The 21,812-nt window shown below is 46.9% G+C and overlaps 2 protein-coding genes across 2 annotated transcripts; both read left to right on the top strand.

The window, feature by feature from the left end:
- Nucleotides 6,200–7,030, top strand: LOC8058379. The gene has a single exon (XM_002463063.2). The coding sequence runs from the start codon at nucleotides 6,451–6,453 to the stop codon at nucleotides 6,754–6,756; it is 306 nt and encodes a 101-aa protein (XP_002463108.1). The 5' UTR covers nucleotides 6,200–6,450; the 3' UTR covers nucleotides 6,757–7,030.
- Nucleotides 13,585–20,592, top strand: LOC8058378 (BTB/POZ domain-containing protein At3g49900). The gene is made up of 4 exons (XM_021452473.1): nucleotides 13,585–14,111; nucleotides 14,231–14,303; nucleotides 17,550–18,083; nucleotides 19,436–20,592. Exons 1-4 carry the CDS (start codon nucleotides 13,600–13,602, stop codon nucleotides 20,270–20,272), a joined length of 1,956 nt encoding a protein of 651 aa, XP_021308148.1. The 5' UTR covers nucleotides 13,585–13,599; the 3' UTR covers nucleotides 20,273–20,592.

Below are 21,812 nucleotides of genomic sequence, written 5' to 3'. Positions count from 1 at the left end.
GACTCCTCCAGTGCCTCCAACATCCACATCTGATTTATAGCCTGCATCTATATTCAAAAGCAAAGTTCCTTCTGACGCCTTCTTCCAACCATCTCCCTGTTTGGCGTTCTTCTTAAGAACTCATGGATAGTTTGTTGTCAAAGCCACAGTGGATATGCACTTCTCATTGTTGGTTGGATTGTCTCGCCATAGACGAAATCTCTTCGTTCCCACCATATATACAACTACCTGTAAAAATTAACTCAGCTAAACCCAAATTATTCAAAGAACCAAGTGATCTCGATCTGTTTATTATTTCCGCAATCGCTATTGACCCTAACCTATCAACTTGTATATACTCCTGAATCTCATGCCAAACACCTATCTTCTAATATATATCATGTGCTCGTTTGCATAAGAACAAAAGGTGTTTAATGTCTTCGCATCCAACATTACAAGCTGGACAACTCCTTGAACTTACAATATCTCTGTTTGCAAGAATACCTTTACATGGCAGCAACCCGTGCAGCACCCTCCAACCAAAAATTTTCACCTTGGCCGGAACATTCAGTTTCCACAAATTTGACCAAACTTTGACTTTTTTGACAACAACTGCTTGCTTATTCACTGTATTCTCTCCAAATTTATGTATCCATTGGCCATGGTAAGGCGATTGTACTGAGAAAAGACTGTTCTGATTGTAGTGCCATGCTACAAGATCCACTCTGCCATGAGTAAGGGGAAGTTGTAGGATACGATGAGCATCCACAGGCTAGAATAGGTCCTTAATCAATTTTTTATCCCATGTGCCAGTCACTGGATTAATCAACTTATCCACCTTTGTCACCAGATTATTCCTGCGTGGTGTTAATACTTTGAGATTATGACTTGATGAGATCTAATTATCTTCCCAAATTTTAATCTGAGATCCATCTCTAACTCTCCATATATAACCCCTTTTGAAACATTCTAAACCAACCAACACACTTTGCCAAGAGTATGAGAAACACTCACCGGACGCTGGCCGCGGAAGCACCGGACGCTGAGCCTACGTGTCTGGTGTGTTGTCGTGCTTGGCTCGGCTAGGGTTAAGCACCGGACGCGGAGCACCGGACGTAGGGTAACTCCTGTTCACGAGTCCGGTGCTATCTGACTCCTGCGAGTGAACCTGACTGAGAGCACCGGACGCTTAGGGTGCGTCTGGTGGTGTGAGTCCGGTGCCCTAAGTGTTTGCAATGCTCTCTGGGTAAGGGACCGGACGCTCAGGAGCGCGTCCGGTGGTGTGGGTCCGGTGACCCCGCGCGTTTGCAGACCTCTCTGCGCATGAGACCGGTGTGGAGATCGACGCGCGAAAGTGGAAAGGGCAACACGTGGCTGTTTCTAGAGCACCGGACACAAGGGTTAAGTGTCCGGTGCCTCCTGCTTAGCGTTCGGTGACCCCGATTTTAGCCCAGTGAAAGAGCCAACGGCTCTATTTGTTTGAGGGGCCTATAAATACTTTTTGGGTGGCTTGAGGCTCACTCTCTTGGCATTCTAGCATACTTGACATCCTTGTGAGCCTAAGCAAACATATCTCACTCATCTTCTTCTTAGATTATTCATCTTTGTGAGATTGGGAGTGATTTCAAGTGCATTTGCTTGAGTGATTGCATCTAGTGGCACTTGGGGATCGATTTGGCTGTGGTTTTCTTGTTACTCTTGGTGGTTGCCGCTACCTAGACGACTTGGAGTAGCGGAGGAGCATTGGCACGAGTTGGTGATTGTTCATGGCCATCTCCCGGTGGTTGTGAGGGGTTTGTGCCTACCCCGGCGGAGAGAGAAAGGCAACTCTAGTGGATTGCGCGTGTCATTGAGCTACCTCACTTGTGGGTAGGTTCTTGCGGTGTCCTAGTGAGGACGAGGTTCGTGCTACACCTCTTAGCCGCCGAACCACTGAAAGCCCAAGTTTGGTTTTGGTAATTAATGACACCAAGTTGCTAATGCCTTGTGTTTAAGTGATTTGAGTTAGGCATAGCAACACATGTGATGAAGGTACATGGTGGCATGGAAAGATGGCCACATGACTACAAAGAGATGAAGCTTGATGTGGAGATCATGATGATAGATGGGGAGCAAAGTTATCAAGGCAAAGGTATAAACATAGGGTTTTACTTTCGCCGGTCTAAGATGAGTAGAGAAGTGATTGACCGGGTTTAGGATAGATAGCCGACTATCAAGAGGGGAAATCACGGTCATCTCTCGAATCAAGTGCTACTAGGTCCATATCTTAAGCATATGCATTAGGATCTAGTAAAGTGCTAACTTAACTCCTTTGGTGAAAATGTTTGTGAAAAGCTAACACACTTGCACTTCGGTGGTGGACACTTGTTGGTGTTAGCACATTTACAAAGGAGGTGGATTTCCTAGGGTTGAGAGGAGTGTGGATTTACAGCGCTTTTGAGAAAAATAAGTGTATATTTTCTATTGCGCCCGTGGGAAATTTGGAGAAGTCGCGGGAGTGTTTTCTCTCTGAGAAACACTCACCGGACGCTGAGTGCGAAGGCACCGGACGCTGGCCTCACCGTTCGGTGTGCTTGACCCTGCTAGGGTTGAGCACCGGACGCACTCTGAGAGCGTCCGGTGATAAGCGTCCGGTGTGAGAGGTTTTTGCAACCCTCTCTGCGCACGAGTCCGGTGAGCACCGGATCGTCCGGTGCCCAGCGTCCGGTGAGGTCACGAGTTTGACACCCTCTCTGCGCACGAGTCCGGTGAGCACCGGACCGTCCGGTGTGGACTTGCAGAGCGTCCGGTGTGTTGCTGGTAGCCGTTAGAAACTGACGCGCGAGATTCAAGTTCGACACGTGGCCAACTCCAGTGCACCGGACGCAGGGGGTCGAGCGTCCGGTGCTCACTTAGTAGCGTCCGGTGCCCCCGTTTCAGCCCAGTGAAAGTGGCCAACGGCTAGTTTCTTTAAGGGGCTTATAAATAGTTGGTGGCCGGCTTTGGGAGGCTCACTCTTGCACATTTGAATACTTGAGACATACATTGAGCTAGAGAACACTCCCTCCACTCATCTCCTTGCTTGATTGCTCATCCTAGTGAGATTGAGTGAGATTCAAGTGCATTGCTTTGAGAGTTGCATTTAGTGGCACTTGATTCTTGAGTTTGCTGTGGATTTCTTGTTACTCTTGGGTGTTTCCCGACGCCCTAGACGGCTTGGAGCAGCGGTGGTGTTGAGCTCGTGATTGGAGATTGTTTCGAGCCTCACCAAGTGATTTGTGAGGGGCTCTTGAACCTTTCCCGTGGGAGATCGCAATTGGCTACTCTAGTAGATTGCTCGTGGCTTGGAGGATCCCCATCTTGTGAGTGGATGTGCGGCACCCGCTGAGGGTTTGGCTTTGGATTGCCAATTAGCTCGTGATCCATCAAGTGGGTGTATCGCCACAACGAGGAGTAGCTTGCCGGGAAGCAAGTGAACCTCGGTAAAAAATCTTGTGTCATCTCTTGCCGAGGTTTCTCTTGTGATTGTGCACGTGATTGATTGGATATATTTCTACTCTACAACGTTGGTATAACAATCACTCCCCTCTCCTTTACCTTTGTGTATACCTTGCTAGTTGTGTAGCTTGTTTAGCTTAGCTTTCTTGTTTAGGAGTGTAGCAAGTTTCTAGTTGTGCTTTCTTGTTGTAACTAGTGTTTAGCTTTCTTGCTAGACTTGTGTAGGTGGCTTGCATAGCTTAGTTGTGCTAGTGCTAGAATAGCTTCGCTTTTTGTTTTACTAATCAACTTGTCTAGTTGAAGTTTGTAGATTTTTAAATAGGCTATTCACCCCCCCCCCCTCTAGCCATTTGGACCTTACAACCACCAAGTGTTGGTTGACACAACGGGGACGTAGCGTGCCGGCAAGCACGTGAACCTCGAGAGAAAAATTGTGTGTCTTTATTGTGATTGTTCATTAGATTTCTCCCGGTGATTGGACTTCATATTATTGTGATTGGTTCATCCTCTCTACGTGGCGGTATAAAGATGAAATACTCTCTCTTTACTTTCTTGCAAACTAGAGTAGCTTACTTCTTATATAGATACTTTAGGTAGCTCTCTAGTGTAAGTAGAGACATAGTTCTTGTGTGTATAGTGATTATAAGCAACTAGAATTGTTAGTTAGGTGGTTTGCAAACACTCTATTAGAGCTAGAGCAAAAAGCTTCGCTTTGAAATTTACTAACCTCTTGCTCTAGTGACTTTGTAGAATTTTTAAATAGACTATTCACCTCCCTCTAGCCATATTAGGACCTTTCAGCGCGCCCGGCCGCCTGACGGCACACCCTCCCGCCCTCCCACCGCTGGAGGCTGCCCGCTTGGCCGCCTAGCTGGCTGGAGGCCACCGGCCGGCCACTGGAGGCTGTCGACCTCCCGGATCCCGACCACCCCGCCAATGGATCCTGGCTGCCCCGCCGCTGGATCTCGGCCACCCCGCCGCTGGAGCCTCACCTCCCCACCGCCCCGCCGCTGGAGCGCCACCTCCCCACGCGCCCCACTGTTGGAGTGCCACGCCCGCCCGCCCGCCCTGCACGATCGTCCCGAGCTCCAACACGAAACAAAGAAGGAACTGGGTGGTTTGGGAGGATAGGGAATGGATAAGGGGTAGTTTAGTCATTTTTTGTTTTTTCTAGCATTTTTTCTGTCTATTATCTAACCCTCAGTTTACGGTTTATGAAAAGAGAGGCAAATGGTGACTTTGGATTCGAAAAATAAGAGTAAACGTGCAAAGTTTTAAGAAAAGAGAGGCAAATGGTGACTTTGGATTCGAAAAATAAGAGTAAACGTGCAAAGTTTTAAAAATGAAGGCAAACGAACAATTGAGTCCTAGAATAGGGTAGTTGCGCAATTGACCCTTAATTGAAACCCAGGGTGAAATACCTTTAAACTCTAAAAAAAAAAGAAATATGGGGTAGCTGAAAATATGCCTTCTCGAAGGGCAGGTCTCTTTCTTTGCCGATGAACGTTCCACGGTCGCAAGCCACATAGTACGTCGTGACGACGAATTTTCCGAGGGAAAAAAAAAGTAGCAATCGCGACCCCGCTGGGTGCTGCTGTGCCGTCGCGCGGCAGTTGAATTCGCTGGCAGAAATGTCTGCCCCGCTTTACGGCCAGGCGGTTGCGTGGTCAGATTGCCCGCAGGACGCAGCCACAGGATCGGCGATCATCAGCAGACAGCCGAAACCAGAAGCACGGATAAAATAAACTCAGCACCTGCAGTCCCAGACTCGTCCCCAACTCCCCATGAACAAATTCACAAGATGCACGCGTTTAGCATGCTCCGTCAAGGCGTCAAGCTGATATTATAATGGCAGCAGCAGTAAGCTTCATTCAGTCTTTGTAAACAGGGCGATTGCGCCCGTGCATCTTCCTAGTCCTAGCTCATTGCAACATTTGGCCCTGCTACTACAATCACGAGTCGTGTCTTGGCGAGCATCATATATCAGGACTCTTGGACTAAGCGTGTGCACGTCCGGGCACGTGATGAACGTGCTGATGTATGCCCAAACCATGTTTATTTACCTATAATATCTAACAAGCTCTTTTATTTTTATTATTATTATTATAACAACCCAAATTTCAAAAGAATTTATACTTACAAGGAAGATGCAGTCATGCAGACAAGTCCTGGAAGTGGAAGTGGATCCATCGTGTTCGAGAAAAGAAAAGTCGTGCAAGTGGAAAGACCTGTATCAAGTACCGCCAAAGCCCAAATGGATGCACTCTGTTCGTTAAAAAAAATGGATACATTCTGACTTGGGGCCATGCCTGGAACCGGATCAGATGAAAACCAACGGCCAATGTCTATCCTAATTTCACTCTGAAGCTAGCTCTGATCAGATGAGCTGTCACTCTCAGGTCTCAGCATCATGACGTTCAATTCGTAAAAAGTATGATTAGCACTAGCTCTATGAGAACCGTCGTCATCAGCTGGTCCAAGATACACAGACAGACAGCCTCTGCTGACGAGGCTATACCTGTCCAAGCAACAACGCGCAAAGGTCAAAACAGTGGTGCGGCCGGCGGTTCCGTGTCCATCTCGTGTGTAGCCCCTGTCGTGTGCATGCACCCTCACAGAAGAATATCCCTCTCTCCCTTTGGTTGCCCACTGTTTCGCACGGGCAACAACATCAGGTCATCAACAACTCCATCACACCAACCGGGGCAAAACTTATCCGAGACCGGTCGCCGGCCGGCTACCAGGTTCCCCAGCTGATCATGTGATTCCCGCAGGCGGCCGCCTGGCCCTGCGAAATTTCCCAGCTTGCTGGCCAGCCAGTCAAACTCTCAAACGCCCACGTCCGCCGGCGCGCCGCTATAAAGCCCGGCCGACCGCGTCGCCACAGCAAACGCACCCAGCGGATCGCAGTCATCACTGCAACAGAAACGCGACCGAGCACACGCAAGAGACGAGAAAGGAAGGCGAACCAGCTAGCGCGAGAGATCGAAGAGGATGGAAGGGCTGATCCCGTTCGTGATCGACGTGATCAGGAGGAGCAACGGGCGGAGCGGGTACCGCTCCGTCTCGTCGGACGGCGGCAGCTCACGCGGCGGGGGCAGCAGGCGCCACCTCATCGACTACTCGGAGCTGCCCGACGCCCCCGCTGCCGCGGCGAACGTCGGCGTCGACTGGACGTCCGGCACGCTGCACCGCCGGGCGCGGCCGGAGTACGCGGACACGATGGCCGGGCGTCGCAACGAGGAGTACGCCAGGCCGGCGTCCGCTGTCGCCGCGGGGCCGGCTTATCGCCGGAAATGAGGGGCGACGACGTGCATGCAGTGCAGTGCAGCCTCTGAACTTTAGGAGGATTCATCGTGAGCATCTGCAGTGTTCAGCGTGTTGGGGCTGCTAGGTTGCTGCTTAATTAGTTGGCTACGGATTTGCTCTGTTTGTTAATTTGTTCTTAACCAAGCATGTACGTAATATAAACAAAGCTGCGAGCTCGTGAGCGTAAAACAAGGAACTCACGGCTCGCATTCTCGTATAAGGTCAATATATATCTCGCCGATCTCTTTGACTTGTGTATTCCAAATCATGTCTGAAGACTGAAAGTCTGAAACGAATAACAGAATGGTGGAGAACAGAAAAGTTCAGAGGTCAAACGCTCAAGCTCGTGTCGTGATGTGGGCTGCGCGTGCATGCCAATCAGAGTATGGTTAGCTCACGTTAGCAAGCCAAGAAGTACATGGCCATGGCCATGAATTTGGATAGCTTCTAGATCGGCGAATTTTGGCTCGGGCAAGGACACGGCAAGTCGCCCGCCGGCCTCCCATCTGTGACTAGTACTCGCATGCTGTCTCTGCCGCTCCGCGCGACCGCGTCTTTGGAGCCCGTGTCTCGCCGCGTGCATCGGGTGCATGCAAACTCAGGTCTCGCATGCATTTAATTATATCTGTGTCAAAATTGAAAAGGTTATATGAACGATAAGGATATTCATTCCATGAAACAGGATCCTATTTGTTTCTTTTACTGAAGAACCTGTTGCATATCACTGTTCCTAAATCGAGCTATGGCTAGACTGGAGAGGCACTTATTAATAATTAATCAGTAAAACTGTCACCGGATCAGTCACAAACTGAAAAAATCCGAAGTCAAGTTCGTCATGCGTGCTTTGTGCATGCCAATCTGTGTGATTAGCAGATCAGGCAATGTCGAGTGGCCGACTCATGAGCCAACGTGGCATCTCATGATTCGACTCTTCTTCAATTCTGTGAGAACAGACGAATAATAACCATACATTGACAAAAGAATCGACTCTGCTCTTTGCATCGATACACCTAGTTACTATTTGTGTACGTAATCAAGATTTTTCAATTTAAACATATGTAAAACTATGGCATGCTTATCTTCTTATATGATATAGGAAAGTTCTAGCTGAAATTTCACAAAAGAACACGCTAGCTAGATAAAAATATTACTTGTGGATAGTAACACTTACAGAAATAGCTCAATATGTAGACACACAACGATATTTTCTTCACTCGCAAAAAAAACGATATTTTCTGTTAGATTTCGGCTCCACATATAGTGACCCAACTTATGAAGAAAATCTTTTACACCATAGCAAAGCTTAGATGATCTCATTCATAGATGTAGTCATCTTCCCATCTTCTTTCTTTCTTCCATGTCTACAAAAATTAAGAAAGATCCATTATACGAAAGTGGTGGGGGGCTTGAGCCCCCCTAGATCCGTCCATGGAGGAGGGTTTGAGATGGAGTCCGTGCTAACCTTTTTATTGTTTTTTTATAGTGGATACAAATAGAGCTCTGAAATAATCAGTTCACCGGGGAGAATTGAGGAGAAAAACGTTTTTGCCTACGTATGTACAGTTCATCTCCCAAGCGAGGGGTTGGTCGGAGAGTTAATAATTTATGTTCTAGTTGGGAAACTGATGGGGGCATTTTTGCTATAGGAAAGAGTTCATCGTCCTCCTCTCGATTATGCACGCCTTGCATTTTCCTCATTTGCTACCTGCTCTTATCTTTTTGTTTCACTTTCCCCTCTCCTTCACGAACTGTTTATGGAGCTCACTTTGGTGTTAGTTTCGAGTTTGTACAACCTTGTGTGCAAGATGATGCGGATGAGAAATATCGTTTCTAACTCTACCCTTCACTGCCTAATATAATCTCTTATTAAGCTTCTGGCTGTCCTCGCACGAATCTTGGATGCCAGAGCCTGGATATCCCTTGCGGCCACATGTGTAAACAAAAAAATCCACTGTCCTTAAGAGAGGCTTTTGCAAATGAAAAATCTCCACCATCACCCACGGATGCTTAAAAAGGAAACAGATCATACCTAGTAGGGACGAAGCTAGGAAAAAATTTAGGGGGGGGCTGAGCAAAAGTTCTACATCGACTTAGCTCTAGTATTACCCGTCGTAAATATACATTAATAATGAAATTCACAAAATATATCTAAAAAATAAAGTTTTTAGCCCACCAAATCTTATAAATTTGTGTCTAAAATTAAAATAAGGGTACTAGGGATTCCACTGGGCCAGCAGCGGTAGGGGGGGCTGGAGCCCCCCTAGCCCCACTGCTGGCTTCGTCGCTGATACCTAGCACAAACCAGTCCGGACACAAATCTAGACTCATGCACGCGTTATTAAAGGTACAAATACAAATATATATTTATACTGTTGTTCCTTTCTTTTCGGATTAGGATTGTTATTCAAAATCGGAGGAATCATTTGGATTCGAATTTTCAACTGTCCAATTGTCCATTTGACTCGATTTATAAAAAAATATGTGCAACATTTATATCTTTAAATAAATTTATTAAAAAACTAGATTCAAAGATCTTTTCAATAATACTAATTATGTATCATAAATATTAATATTTTTTAATATATATGTAATTAAAGTTATTTCTCGGAAAATGTAAGAGACATATATTTAGGGACGAAGAGAATATGTGTGGAGCTTTTTTGGTTCCAAGCCACACTTGGTTAGTTAATCATATGTGCCGTATTCATCGCAACTTTTGGCACTGCCTTGGTGGCAGATCAGCATTACCAAATAGACCATAGAGCAAAAAAAAAACATAAAAACCCAAGACTAGATGCAATAGTCAACCACGTATCTATATCATGTAGTGCTCTAAGATATTTTTAGCCGAAGAGAGCCATGACAAGAGTACTCTTCACCAAGCTCTCCCACGAGTACATGGTAAAGATCTAGAGAGAATGGGAGTGTTTGGGGACGGGAGGCTACACTATGCTTTTCATTGTTTTTTTATGGTGGGTGCGAAAAGAGCTCCGAAAGAACCCGACCATCCGGAAGAACTTTGCTCAAGGCTTTCTTCTTCTTCGGCAAGACGACGAAGGAGCGAGGTTGTTCTCTGATTAGCATCACCGCCGCCACACGTCGTCGCCTTCACCTTATGCCGAGCTTGCTTGGTTCCAAGTCACACTTGGTATGTTAACCTTGTGTGTCTTTTCCATCGCAACTTTTAGCAAGGGACAAGTTGTGCCTATGTTCATGGCCAGACCTTCCTCTATCTTCATACAACCACCATTCTTCTATGTTGTCCCAATCAAGGATCTGCCAATTATATACTCTGAGCAGTATGGAAAGTCACTGTTAGTCACCGTTTCGCCTTGCACACACCTAGGGGTGAATCCACGATATTGTGTTACTGGGGTCAAAGACTAAACAATGGGGTCAAACACGTGCTGATTCTCTATTTAAAAGAATAATTTACAGGTAGATTAAAGAGCTTTAAGTGAATTTCTAGATCAGCTGACCCCAATAGATGCATGTAGATTCGCCCCTGCACACACCCGTCCCCATCTCTCCCATTCTTGTCCTTCCCTCCACCGTCCGCCCGCCACGTCCGTCCGCGGCAACCCAGTCAACCTTTGTCAATCTCCATGGTGAGCCGTGCGCTTCCTCGCTCCTCTGTCGTCATGTATTTGGTCGATTTTTATCACTTGATTGAAGAGTTAGAGCAGGGAATCAGAGCGCGGGGATGAGAAACGCTTGCTCAGTCTTGCTGGACTACAAGAATCTGCAATGTTTTCTTGCAGATCATCGTCTGATTTCATCTACACTCCTGTCTAAACATTCACTAGCTACCCGTTCTCTTTAATTGTTGGGTGGAAGCAGACTAGCAGAGAAAGAAGCAATGCAAGATTTTCATTTTTTTTGCCTACATTGCTTTTCTCGTTGTTTCAGCTTCTGGCAAAGAATCGCCTGCACTTCCTAGCTAAGGCCAAATATGTTTCTGAGTTTATTAACTGGGTCTCGCAAAAAAAAAAGAATTACGAAATGAGGGGAAAACAAATCCAGGCCCATGCTACTTCTTTTCTGTTGGCGGCATGCATTAAAACTCAGGTCTTGCATTTACCTATATATATCTCTGTTAATTCTTTTTAAAGAAAATCAATCTGGCCATCCATTTTGGATGCTTAAACCGCAAAAGAAATTGTATAGGGTCACCAACAGGAACCTAGTGATTTATTTTGCTTTTTTTTTAAAAAAAACAAAACTCAACAACATGTTGCATACGGAGTATGTACTGTTCATGCTTCAAGCTATGGCTAGGCTAGAGAGGCACATAAACTGCCACTGGATCACAGTCACAGTCTCACTGATCTCATTGCCTTTTATGGCTCTACACTGTGTCACACACTGTCCTCGCTTGTTATTAATCTTCATCGCGTCCTTGCAGCTAGCGTTTGCAGGCGATTGACTTCGTGCTTCTTGGCGTCATTGCTTGTCATTGCTTCAGTTCAAAGGATGAAGTGGATGCAGTACCAGTACGTACGTACGTACGTTCGTGCTTCTTGGCGTCAGAGATATGCAGCAGCAAAACCTCGTCACGGAAGACTCCGCAACAGTGCGATCTTCTTTCCAGTCTGACAAAGGCCGGCCGCGCAAGAAATTTTTTTTAAAAGGCGGCAAGAGCTTTGCCGTATTTTTATTAGACGAGGAAAAAAAATAGAAAATATTTACAACAACTTACATAGCAACTCGACTTTAAACTACTATGGCACACATGCCAAAAACCAAAAGACTAACAAAATAAAAAAAAGTAACCGGTTCCAAACCACTGTATTGCACTAGTATAAACACCTACTCAACCATAGTGCTAGGTCTTGTTGCCATTTGGTATTGTTGAATTTCATCCTTGCACAGCTGGGCTACTTGGATCGGTTGCAGATGTTTTTGTTGGAAAGTTCTTCTATTGCGTTCCTTCCAGACGTTCCACCAAAAATCGATCTTCTATTGCGCAACGAAATTCTCTTGCTCATTTCTGACTTTTCTTAGACTACCCATAATGTATCGTGCTAAAGTTAATGAGAAGAGAGAATGCAGAAATAAAGAGAGAGAAAAAACTTAGTATCGATACAACACACTGCATGAATAGTGTATTAGTGTTAAAGCTAGAAAACTCAGACATCGTGACATATACATGCATCGATGCGACGATGCTAAAACGAATAAAAAACTATTTCACAAGTTGTTTCAGCATCGCTCGTGTTGTGGGCAGTCTTAGTGGCAGCCATCTTCTCCACCTCTTAAAATGCCTTTGCGATGTTTGTTTCAAGAAGAAGAGAACACGACGGTATTAATCAATGACGTCATTCTCCGTGCGTGCAACCATTCCTTTAGTTAATCGTAATAATCCTAAGCCGGCCGTCGTGTGATCGAAATCCAACGGCTGGCACACCCACAGGGCATGTATACGTATACGTGTGGTACACCGGACGCGACTACGCGCACGCACAGTACTGAAAAATCAACGCCCTTTACTGCCATGTGCCAACGGGCCCGGACGAATATGCATGCGAGCCCAGCACGAACACGCAAGATCACGAGCCCAAGAACGTCCAATTCGCCGCGTACGTCGCGGGAGCACGTCTGCACTGCACGTACTGTACGGCGGAAGTGCAATCCTCCAAGTACGCGGAGTTGATCCCTGAAGGGACAGCGCGGCACGAATCTAGATGCACCGAAGGGTTTGCTTTCCCGTGCATCCCAGACGTACGTGTGATTTTTTACGGCAACCGTTTTCCACGGGCCTTGTTTAGTTCCGAAAATTTTTGGGAAATCGACACTGTAGCACTTTCGTTTGTATTTGACAAATATTATCCAATTATAGACTAACTAGGCCCAAAAGATTCGTCTCGTCAATTTCGACCAAACTGTGCAATTAGTTTTTATTTTCATCTATATTTAATACTTCATACATGCGTCTAAAGATTCGATGTGACGGAGAATGTGAAAAATTTTGCAAAATTTTCTGCGAACTAAACAAGGCCCGTGGCTTTTATATATAGTTCCCGGATGCGGACAAAGCACGTGACCGGGTTACTCTTGCTGAGAGCAAAACGTAGGGTCGACATTCTTGTTTTTTTATCAAAACTCACAAAATCTTCTGTCCAACAGTTTGATAGTTGAGTTTGGCATTTATAACAAGTTGGCAAATTCTCCTCCTTTCTTGGTATTTATGCACACCTAGAATAGGCTTGGCATTCTGCATGCGCGCGCTTTTATAGCAAGCTGACAACTTGATGCTTCTTTGTTGATCTTTAGAACCAGTAGAATTTTGTTTTTGCCAAGTCAAAATTGACAAACACTTGGAGATGTTCTTTTTGTTTCCTCCCCATATCATTTTGGGAGTTGGCAAATAACAACATTTGTCAAACAAAATTTGTAAAACTGTTGGAGTTGCTCTTAATACTCTGTATAAGTGTACAACCTCAGATTAAACGGAAGTGTAATGAACAGGAGATGCAGTATGAGAGATCTGATGCCAAATGCTCTTAGATCATCATCGGACACAGAGTAGGTTACAAAACGGCATCCTACGGACGGCGACATCTCTTAATGCCATTGGATGCTAACATATCAAGTTCAACATCAGTACTACATCTCTAAGATAAGAAATATCTGACTGAAACCTTCTTACTAGCAAAAACGCCAAAACGAAAATAAATAAACATAACCGGTTTTGTGCAATCGAAGCAATCTCGCCTTTGAAGTTCGTTCCTCAACGGATGTTTTTGTTTTGCACGGAGGAAAAAAAGATGCGTACGGGATCCGCTGGCGCCCTCTCCATCCATGCGGGTTCTGAAGGAGAACGACCACTAGGCGATGGTGCTGTTCAAAAACATACCAGCATGCAGATGCAGATGCAGGGGAGCAAGCAGAGCAGAAGCTCCCGAAGCGGGCGGGCCGGGGCCGGCCGCGGGGTGCCACCGCATTTACCAGCCACATGCACGCATTCATTGCCGCCCCGATTTAACACCCCCGACCCCGACCCCGACCCCGACCCCTTGTAATGCCATCGCCGGGTACTGCGACCACTACTACCCTACCACACCACGAGCGCAGCCGCAGGGCGCAGCAGTCGCCTCCGCCCTCCGGAGAGGATCGGAGAGGGAGAGGGGCATGGAGATGAGCAGGGGGTGGCAGGAGCTCGGCGTCGTCGACACCATCTACGAGGACGACCACGAGGAGGACGACGAGGAACAAGAGGAGGAGCGGTTCGACTCGCCCACCATGTCGTCCTCGGCGGCCACCTCGCGCTCCTTCTCCCCGGAGGCGGAGGACGCGGCGGCGCACCCGTCCCTGCCGCCGCCGCTCAGGCGCGCCGTGCAGGCCTGGTACGTGCGTGCTACGATGCTTGTGGCTCAAGTGCGACTCGATTTCGGCAGAGAATGGCTGGCTGGCTGGCTGACTGATCGATCGCCCTCCTCCTTGTTGTAACTGATGATCCGTGCAGGTGCCGGGAGAACGGATCGCGCAAGCCCGACGTGATCGTCCGCGTCCAGGAGCATCGCCTCCCTCTCCACAGGGTAACATCCTCGACTACTCGTTCTCTCCTGCCTCAGATGATTGTCCAGTCCTCTTTGAACATATCTCTGCTGGGTGATACATGCTCAACTTCAGAAAATTTCTCCACTGGATTTCAGCGAAATTATTTCAGTTCAAAGTTTTCTCCGCTGTACTGACATCTCGATAGACATTTTCAAACTTGGCAACCGAACCGACCTCTGTATTTCTGCCGCATTAGTGATGCCTACAGTTTTTTTCCTCCCCTTCTTTATGATAGATCGTGCTGCAGCTGGTGGTATGCCTTCCGTTAGTTAGAAAAATAAGATCTAAATTTTTTTTGGATTTTGGCACTGTAGCACTTTCGTTTTTATTTGACAAACATTGTCCAATCATAAAGTAACTAGACTTAAAAGATTCGTTTCGCGATTTACAGACAAACTGTGTAATTAGTTTTTATTTTTATCGATATTTAATAATCCTTATATGTGCCGTAAAATTCGATGTGATGGAGAATCTTTTAAAGTTTTGGGTTTTTGGGTGCATCTAAACAAGGCCTAATAATGAACATTTTTCAATCCATGCATGGAAAATTAACTCGACTGTGCGGCTCGGCTGGCTGCGGATACACAGAAACGGCAACGCATGAGAAATCACCGGCCGCAGCACGTGCATGAGCCTGCTCCTGTGATGGCAAGAAACGAGCAACTCGCATTAGGCCCTGTTCAATTCCCAATTTTTTTAAAAGATTTTTCATAACATCAAATCTTTAGACGCAAACATTGAATATTAAATATATATATAAAATAACTAACTGTATATAGTTTGTCTATAATTTACGAGACAAATCTTTTAAGTCTAGTTAGCACATGATTGGACAATAATTATCAAATACAAACGAAAGTGTTGCATTAGCCAAACTCAAAATTTTGAGTTCCATCGTTTTCCTTCCCTGCCTGCGCCAGGAGACGCCAGACAGTGCCCAAGCCCAATCCACCCGTAGATTCTGCCTCTTTCTGTTTCTGGCACAACCTTGCAGGCTTGGCTAGCTGCAGGTACCAGTTCCCGCTAAAATGCACTACTCTGCTTCCAATTTCATCGTCATCAGCGGAGCCAGGAATGGTCTCTGCCAGTTCTGCCCCACGAGGAACAGCTCCCAACAATGGCGTCCGAAGAGGCAATAATTGATGACGTAGTATCTGTCGCTCATTTACCGCTACGTCCCCGCCTTGGTTAGCGCATCGGCAGTCGTCAGGACTCGTAACTTTCAGTCTACTCTTTCTGTTAATCGCCACATGAGTTGCTGCCTGCTGGGCAATAGTTAACTCGTGCATGGCATGTCAGCATGCATATGGCATTATGTCCATCTAGATCTAGCGTTCCACACTTCTTGTAGAGCTACTCCTACATTGCAGCTTCGTTTTCTGAATGTTGCGTTGGTGATTTGAGCTGAAACTTCAAGATAGGAGAGTCGAGATCCAACGATCTGGTTTGGTCCCGGATGCCATGTCAGTTGTCACATGTGCACTGCACATCAGTTTGTGCCTTAAATTCTAGGTGGATGTACAGGCGATGCTGCCGGGGTTTCGAATACGGGAGGCTGTATAGGATTGGGACCAGACCATAGTGTCGACGTACGCGTACGAACGTACTGCCCATTTGGCCCATGGCCACGTTCCATTCATGTCTGCCAAATGACAACATAAGGCCATTTCGAAATGCTGTATCCTAGCAGTAGTAGTAGTAGTACTGCTCTCTAGGATCTACTCAATTCTGAATCTCTGAATATGCCAGCATACGCAGTATGTAAGTATGTTTAGCAATATATTTCTGAAGAAAATACTGCAGAAGGGAGACGATTCGGGTGAAATCTCTAGGGTAGATAAGGTCAGTGAACAAAGCTTCGTGCAGTAGTCTGGCTCTGGCAAGGGCCACTGCAAAGTTGCGTACCATTACTCCACTGGCGGAGCTAGGTAGAGGCCATACTGGGTCATGGCCCCCCCTTGCCTCCGTGATTTCCTGAAGCCCCCCTGCATGGCTTATGGCTATATGATCTGTAACTGTAACACCTATTCACTACTACATACTATCATAACTTGTTGTTGTAGCGTAGCCATCTTAAAGGCAGCCCAATCGCTATGTTAGCTAGCGGCCAGGGTCAGCTATGCATGCCTTTTGATAGAAATCGTGTAGCATTTTCTTCATCCAAAAAAAATTAGCCCCCCTATATTTTAGTTCTAGCTCCGCCACTGCATTACTCCCCTCTCTTGCCAAACATTCCTAGACTGTGCTGTCATGTGCACGGCCACTTAATAATTAGGGCTTGTTTGGCACAGCTCAGCTTTACTAGTAAAGCTGTTTTTTTAGAAAATAGCTTCATGAGTGACTTTCTAGATGAAGTTGAGCTGTTTTGGAAAAAATGTTTGGCAAAATAGCTTCACCAACTACTTCATACATAGTTGATAGAGAGAAATAAGGGAGAAACTACAATAAGCTACTTTTTTCCAGCTTCATCCAATTTATGTATTTGTGAAAGGAGGGGAAACAGCTTCACCCATGAAGCTGTTTTGGAAATAAGTGTTTGGCAAAAAAAAAACGGTGAGCCGTACCAAACAGGCCCTTAGAGTAATCAAGATCTGACTCCTCGCCCTACAACAATTTGGCCTTGCTACCTTGTGGGGCTCAGCTAATCATTCGCCAGATCATATGATCGTATAGCTTTCCTCCTGATTGCAGCCACTTTGGCTCACGTAATTAACCTAAAATCTGACAGTACCTGACGTACGGATAGTACACTTATTGTTCGTGTCTTTGCTGCCAATGCTAGGCCTTGTTTAGTTCTGAAAAATTTTGCAAAATCGATACTGTAGAACTTTCGTTTGTATTTGACAAATATTGTCTAATCATGGACTAACTAGGCTCAAAAGATTCGTTTCGTCAATTTCGACCAAACTGTACAATTAGTTTTTATTTTTGTCTATATTTAATACTCCATGCATGCGTCTAAAGATTCGATGTGACGGAGATGTGAAAAATTTTGCAAAATTTTCAGGGAACTAAACAAGGCCCTAGTGGCTGAAAGACTGACGTGACCAGATCATGTCTCGAAAATTATGGAATTTTGCAGGAGACAGCTCAATAATCCATGCCGCAATATTTGTTGTGTTTAGTACTACTTTGCAAACCGGTTACTGGTGTGTTTATCGCAGATTGAAGTGATCATTCTTCACCCGAATTTTGCAAAGATTTTAACGTGTCCTTGTTCGCAGGACGTGATCACGTCGCGGAGCAGCTACCTGAGGCGTCTGCTGTCGGAGTCCGGCGACGTCGCGATCGCGCTGCCGGCGGGCCTCACGTTCGACGCGTTCGCGCAGGCCATCGCGACCTGCTACGGCTCCGGCGAAGCGACGGCGGCGCTGTCCCCGGCGAGCCTCGCGGCGGCGTGGGCGGCGGCGGGCTGGCTGGAGCTGGAGCCGGGCGCGGGGCCGAGGGGGGACCCCTACGGCTTGGCCCACGCCACGGAGGACTACTTCTTCCAGGAAGTGGCCACCGACCACGGCCGCGCCGCGGGCGTGCTGCGGTGCTGCGCGGCGTTCCTGGGCGGCGAGGCCGCCGGGCCCGCCGCGGACCTGCTCGTCCGGTGCCTCGAGGTGCTCGCGGCGTCCGACAGCGGGAGCGGGAGGTGGCTCGACGACGTGGCCGCGCTCCCCGTGGAGGAGTTCCTGGTGGCCGTGGAGGCCATGCGCGCGCGGTTCGCGCACGACCACGACCTCATGTACACCGTCGTCGACCACTACCTGGAGGTACGTACTCAACACGAATTTGCATCGGGTTGTGCTTGGTTCAATCGATGCCCAGGATACTGGTTCTCACCTGACAGAAATCACATATCATCGATTGTTACTGGTTATTTCCTCTTTTTGATGAAACTGGAGGGGCCGAGGCCCCTACAGGTGATGGTTATTTCCTCTTATCACATTGATAGCCTGGATAATGCCTTTAGAGCTTTTTGCTTGGGTGTGCAGTGATACCACAGGACCACCATTGATGGTACTTGCTGTACTTGCGCTTAGGCTTGTGTTGTCGAGAAAATAATTGCTCTTCGCCAGCCTTATGCCAATCAAGTCTCAGATGCTTTGAGTCATATGGGCCGTTTGCATTAGACTGTCTTTAGGCTACTCTGAGTTCGGTGTGCAGTGCACAGGATGTTCTTTGCACTTTAGGTTGAGTATCTTTTCAGAAGAAGTCATGGCACTTCAGCTTTGATAATTCAGGAATGCGTTTGTGATCTGCAGCTTACATACAGAGTTGAGTTTTGTTGCCTTGATTCAATTTACCACAGGCTATATGCTCTCAAGGTCCTACTGTTGGTGCCAGGTAGTTAAGGTAGTAGACTGCCATTGCAAGTCACCTTTAACATGAATTGTAATTTTTCAACAAAATGTAGGCTAGTGTCATCACTAGTCAGAAGGAAAGAATTGTTCCACGCTAAACTACAGTCCACAATGGCCGTTCTACATGTTTTCCGGTTGCGTGAACAATTATTGCAGCACTACTGTTCACAAAAAAAATACTGCAGCACTACAATGGCCTTGTTGATCTTTTCAGTGATTCCATGCTTAGAGTAGAAGCAATTCACAATCAGCAGAAGTGGAATCATCTAGGCAGTACATTATTGGAAGCTTTGTCTTTAGTTTTTTTTTTTAGTTTTGACTGACTTGGCCCTGCCAAGCGAACAGTTGTATACTTGTATTTAGGTTGAGTGTCTGTTGAGAAAGGTCACGACAGTTCAGGTTTAAGAAATGCGTTTGTGCTCTGCAGTTTACACATCAGCAGAGTTTGGTTGCCTTGAATTTTGCACCACAGACTGATTACTGATATACTCCTACTTCGTAGTACCAACTATAGCAAACAGTTTATAGTGCCTGACTGCCATTGCAACTTGCAAGCAATCACCTTTAACCCACCTTTTTAATAATTAACCACCCTTGACTTGGATGGTAATGGACCAAGATGTAGTAGTTTTATAAAATGAGAAATACAATACATTTTGTTCGAATCTATGAGCCCTTTTTACTACTTGCGAACTCACATGGCGAACCAACAGATTTCAGAGTTTCAGACATAATCGTGTACACTGTAAAAAAAATTTCAGAACCACAAGGGGAAGCTTACGGAGGAGGACAAATCCCGGTTGTGCTACAACGTCAACTGCACCAAGCTGTCGCAGCACCTCTTCATGCACCTGGTCCAAAACCCGCGCCTCCCGCTCCGGTTCGTCGTGCAGGCCATGCTCGTGGAGCAGCTCCACTCCCACCACACCATGCTCCTCAGCCATCACCACCAGCAGGCCGCTGCACCAGCACCGACGCGATCGGCAGCGCCGCTCCTCAAGCCGTCCCTCTCGGGCGTCTTCAGGGGCGGCGTCGCGGTCACGGGGGAGGACGCCAGCATGTCGCTCGGCGACATCCTCCAGCGCGACGCCGCGCTGCGCCAGTCCGCGCACATCCGCGCGTCCATGCAGGCCACCAGCCTTCGCATCGAGACCCTCGAGCGCGAGCTGGCGGGCCTCCGTACCCGCTTGCGCCGCTCCGAGCAGCAGCAGGCCGAGGCCGAGGCCGCGGCCGCGGCCGCGACTGGCGCCTCCTCGATCGACCGCGCGCCCGGCAAGTCCGCCAGCTTCCGGATACCGCGAAGCCGGCTCTGGGACGGCGAGGAGCTCGTGCCAGTTGGCCCCAGGCGCGCCGCCGCCAGGGACAGCAATGCGAGGGGCTTCAAGTCACGGTTGGTGCACGGATTCAAGAACCTGTTCGGCAGGAGGCAAGGGGCCGCCGGCGGCTCGCCGTCCGCCTGCGGCGAGGACGCCAGTACTCGCTGCTTCGGTGAAAAAGGCGCTGCCGCCGCTGCGCCGGAGCTGGAGAGCGACGACGACGAGGTGGTGTGCATGGAGGAGAGGTGGCGTCCTCACCGGAGAAATCACTCTCTTGTGTGATCAGCGCGTCCATCGCTGGCAAACGATGTTGCAACATGCAAGCAGGGATAGAGGGAGTCGTAGAGATCCTTGGTATATGGCGACAACTGACACCACTATTTTCACACTGCCATATATGCCATCGACGATGATTGTTAACTAGCCTTGTGTTTTTTTAACATGTCGCTGCTTAGAGAGAATGAGAGGGCTAGTTGCTTGGAGTAGTTAATTACTATGGCTTTACTCACCATGCATGCAATGTCTTTATTGGCCATATATCCAAGTATATGTGTTAACGCGCTTTGACCAGGTGAAGGATCACTATTTCTAGATGCACATAATATCATGCATAAATTAACCACAGATAGACATTATATTTTAGACTGGGGCCATAATGGTTATTTCACTATATTTTATTGTCTAATAAAATTTGGTAAAGCTTTTGCTGTCCTTTTGAAAAAATTATATTTTGTGTTTTTATGTGTAGATCAAAGTATAAGATGTCTACATAATTATTTAAGTGTTTTTTCTTTGATTTCATACAAAATTTCAAAATGACGGGTTATCATTTTTTAGAGGAACAAACTAAAAGTTATCTTGAAATTAATAAAAAGAACTAAAATAAAAACCAAACCCACAAACCCATTCTTAGGGTCTGTTTGGAACGCAGAAATTTCACAGCAATAATATAAAGTTTGATAGTAATTAGTTCAATTTCACATGAAGAAATGAAGAATGCACGAGGAGAAAAAAAAACTCTGTTCTAAACAGGGCCATATGGGTTTGACCTAACTTGCACAGGAGGCCCGTATGGATCCAAACAAATCCTTAGATCATAAAAATAATCACAAATCCAACTGTATATCACGAGCCTTGGAGGTCGCGGGACCTTTTTTAATAAAAAAAACCAATATTGTCATTAGCGGATAAATATGAAGCAAATAATTTATGATTTTCTTATACACGCGAGCATTTAGCTGCTAAAGCAAACTTATTATGCCTATTGTCCATAAGCCAAATTCACAGGTAAATATTAGTTATACGGTTATACCAATGGAAGAAAAAACATGCGCTTATCAAAACACACACAAGACGATACATGGATGGTCTGCATCTCTCCGATCCGTCTCCACCGGGAAGACAACTGTTTGCCTGTTTGTCGAGTTGGCGGCAATGCATGCGATGCACACGAGTATAAAGAAGGTGCTCTGGGCCGGGTGCACCGTGCACGGAGAGGCAGGCCGCATCTGAGCCGCCAGAGCAACCTCAAGCTCACTGAGTACCTGAGTATCATATCATAGTTAGCGACAACACATCTGACAGAGCACAGAGCACGCGAGAAGCCTCCACGACATCTAGGGCGTCGCCATTGTCAAAATCACGAAGGAGCACACCTGCAACGTACCCCACCTCGTCGTCACCGACAACCTCGAGAGCGAGAGGAACTGGTGGGACGGATGGACCATTAAAGGAGCTCCTGCCCCTCGGCGGCGGGCGCACGCACGTCATCATCACGACGCGGCTCCTCAGCCTGCAGGGGCTGAGGTTTTTGGAGCTAGGA

Source organism: Sorghum bicolor, chromosome 2, assembly GCF_000003195.3.
Source record: "Sorghum bicolor cultivar BTx623 chromosome 2, Sorghum_bicolor_NCBIv3, whole genome shotgun sequence".
In the NCBI taxonomy this organism is placed as follows: Eukaryota; Viridiplantae; Streptophyta; class Magnoliopsida; order Poales; family Poaceae; genus Sorghum; species Sorghum bicolor.
The sequence above is the reverse complement of the archived record's forward strand: the minus strand, read 5'-3'. Positions and strand labels throughout refer to the sequence as shown.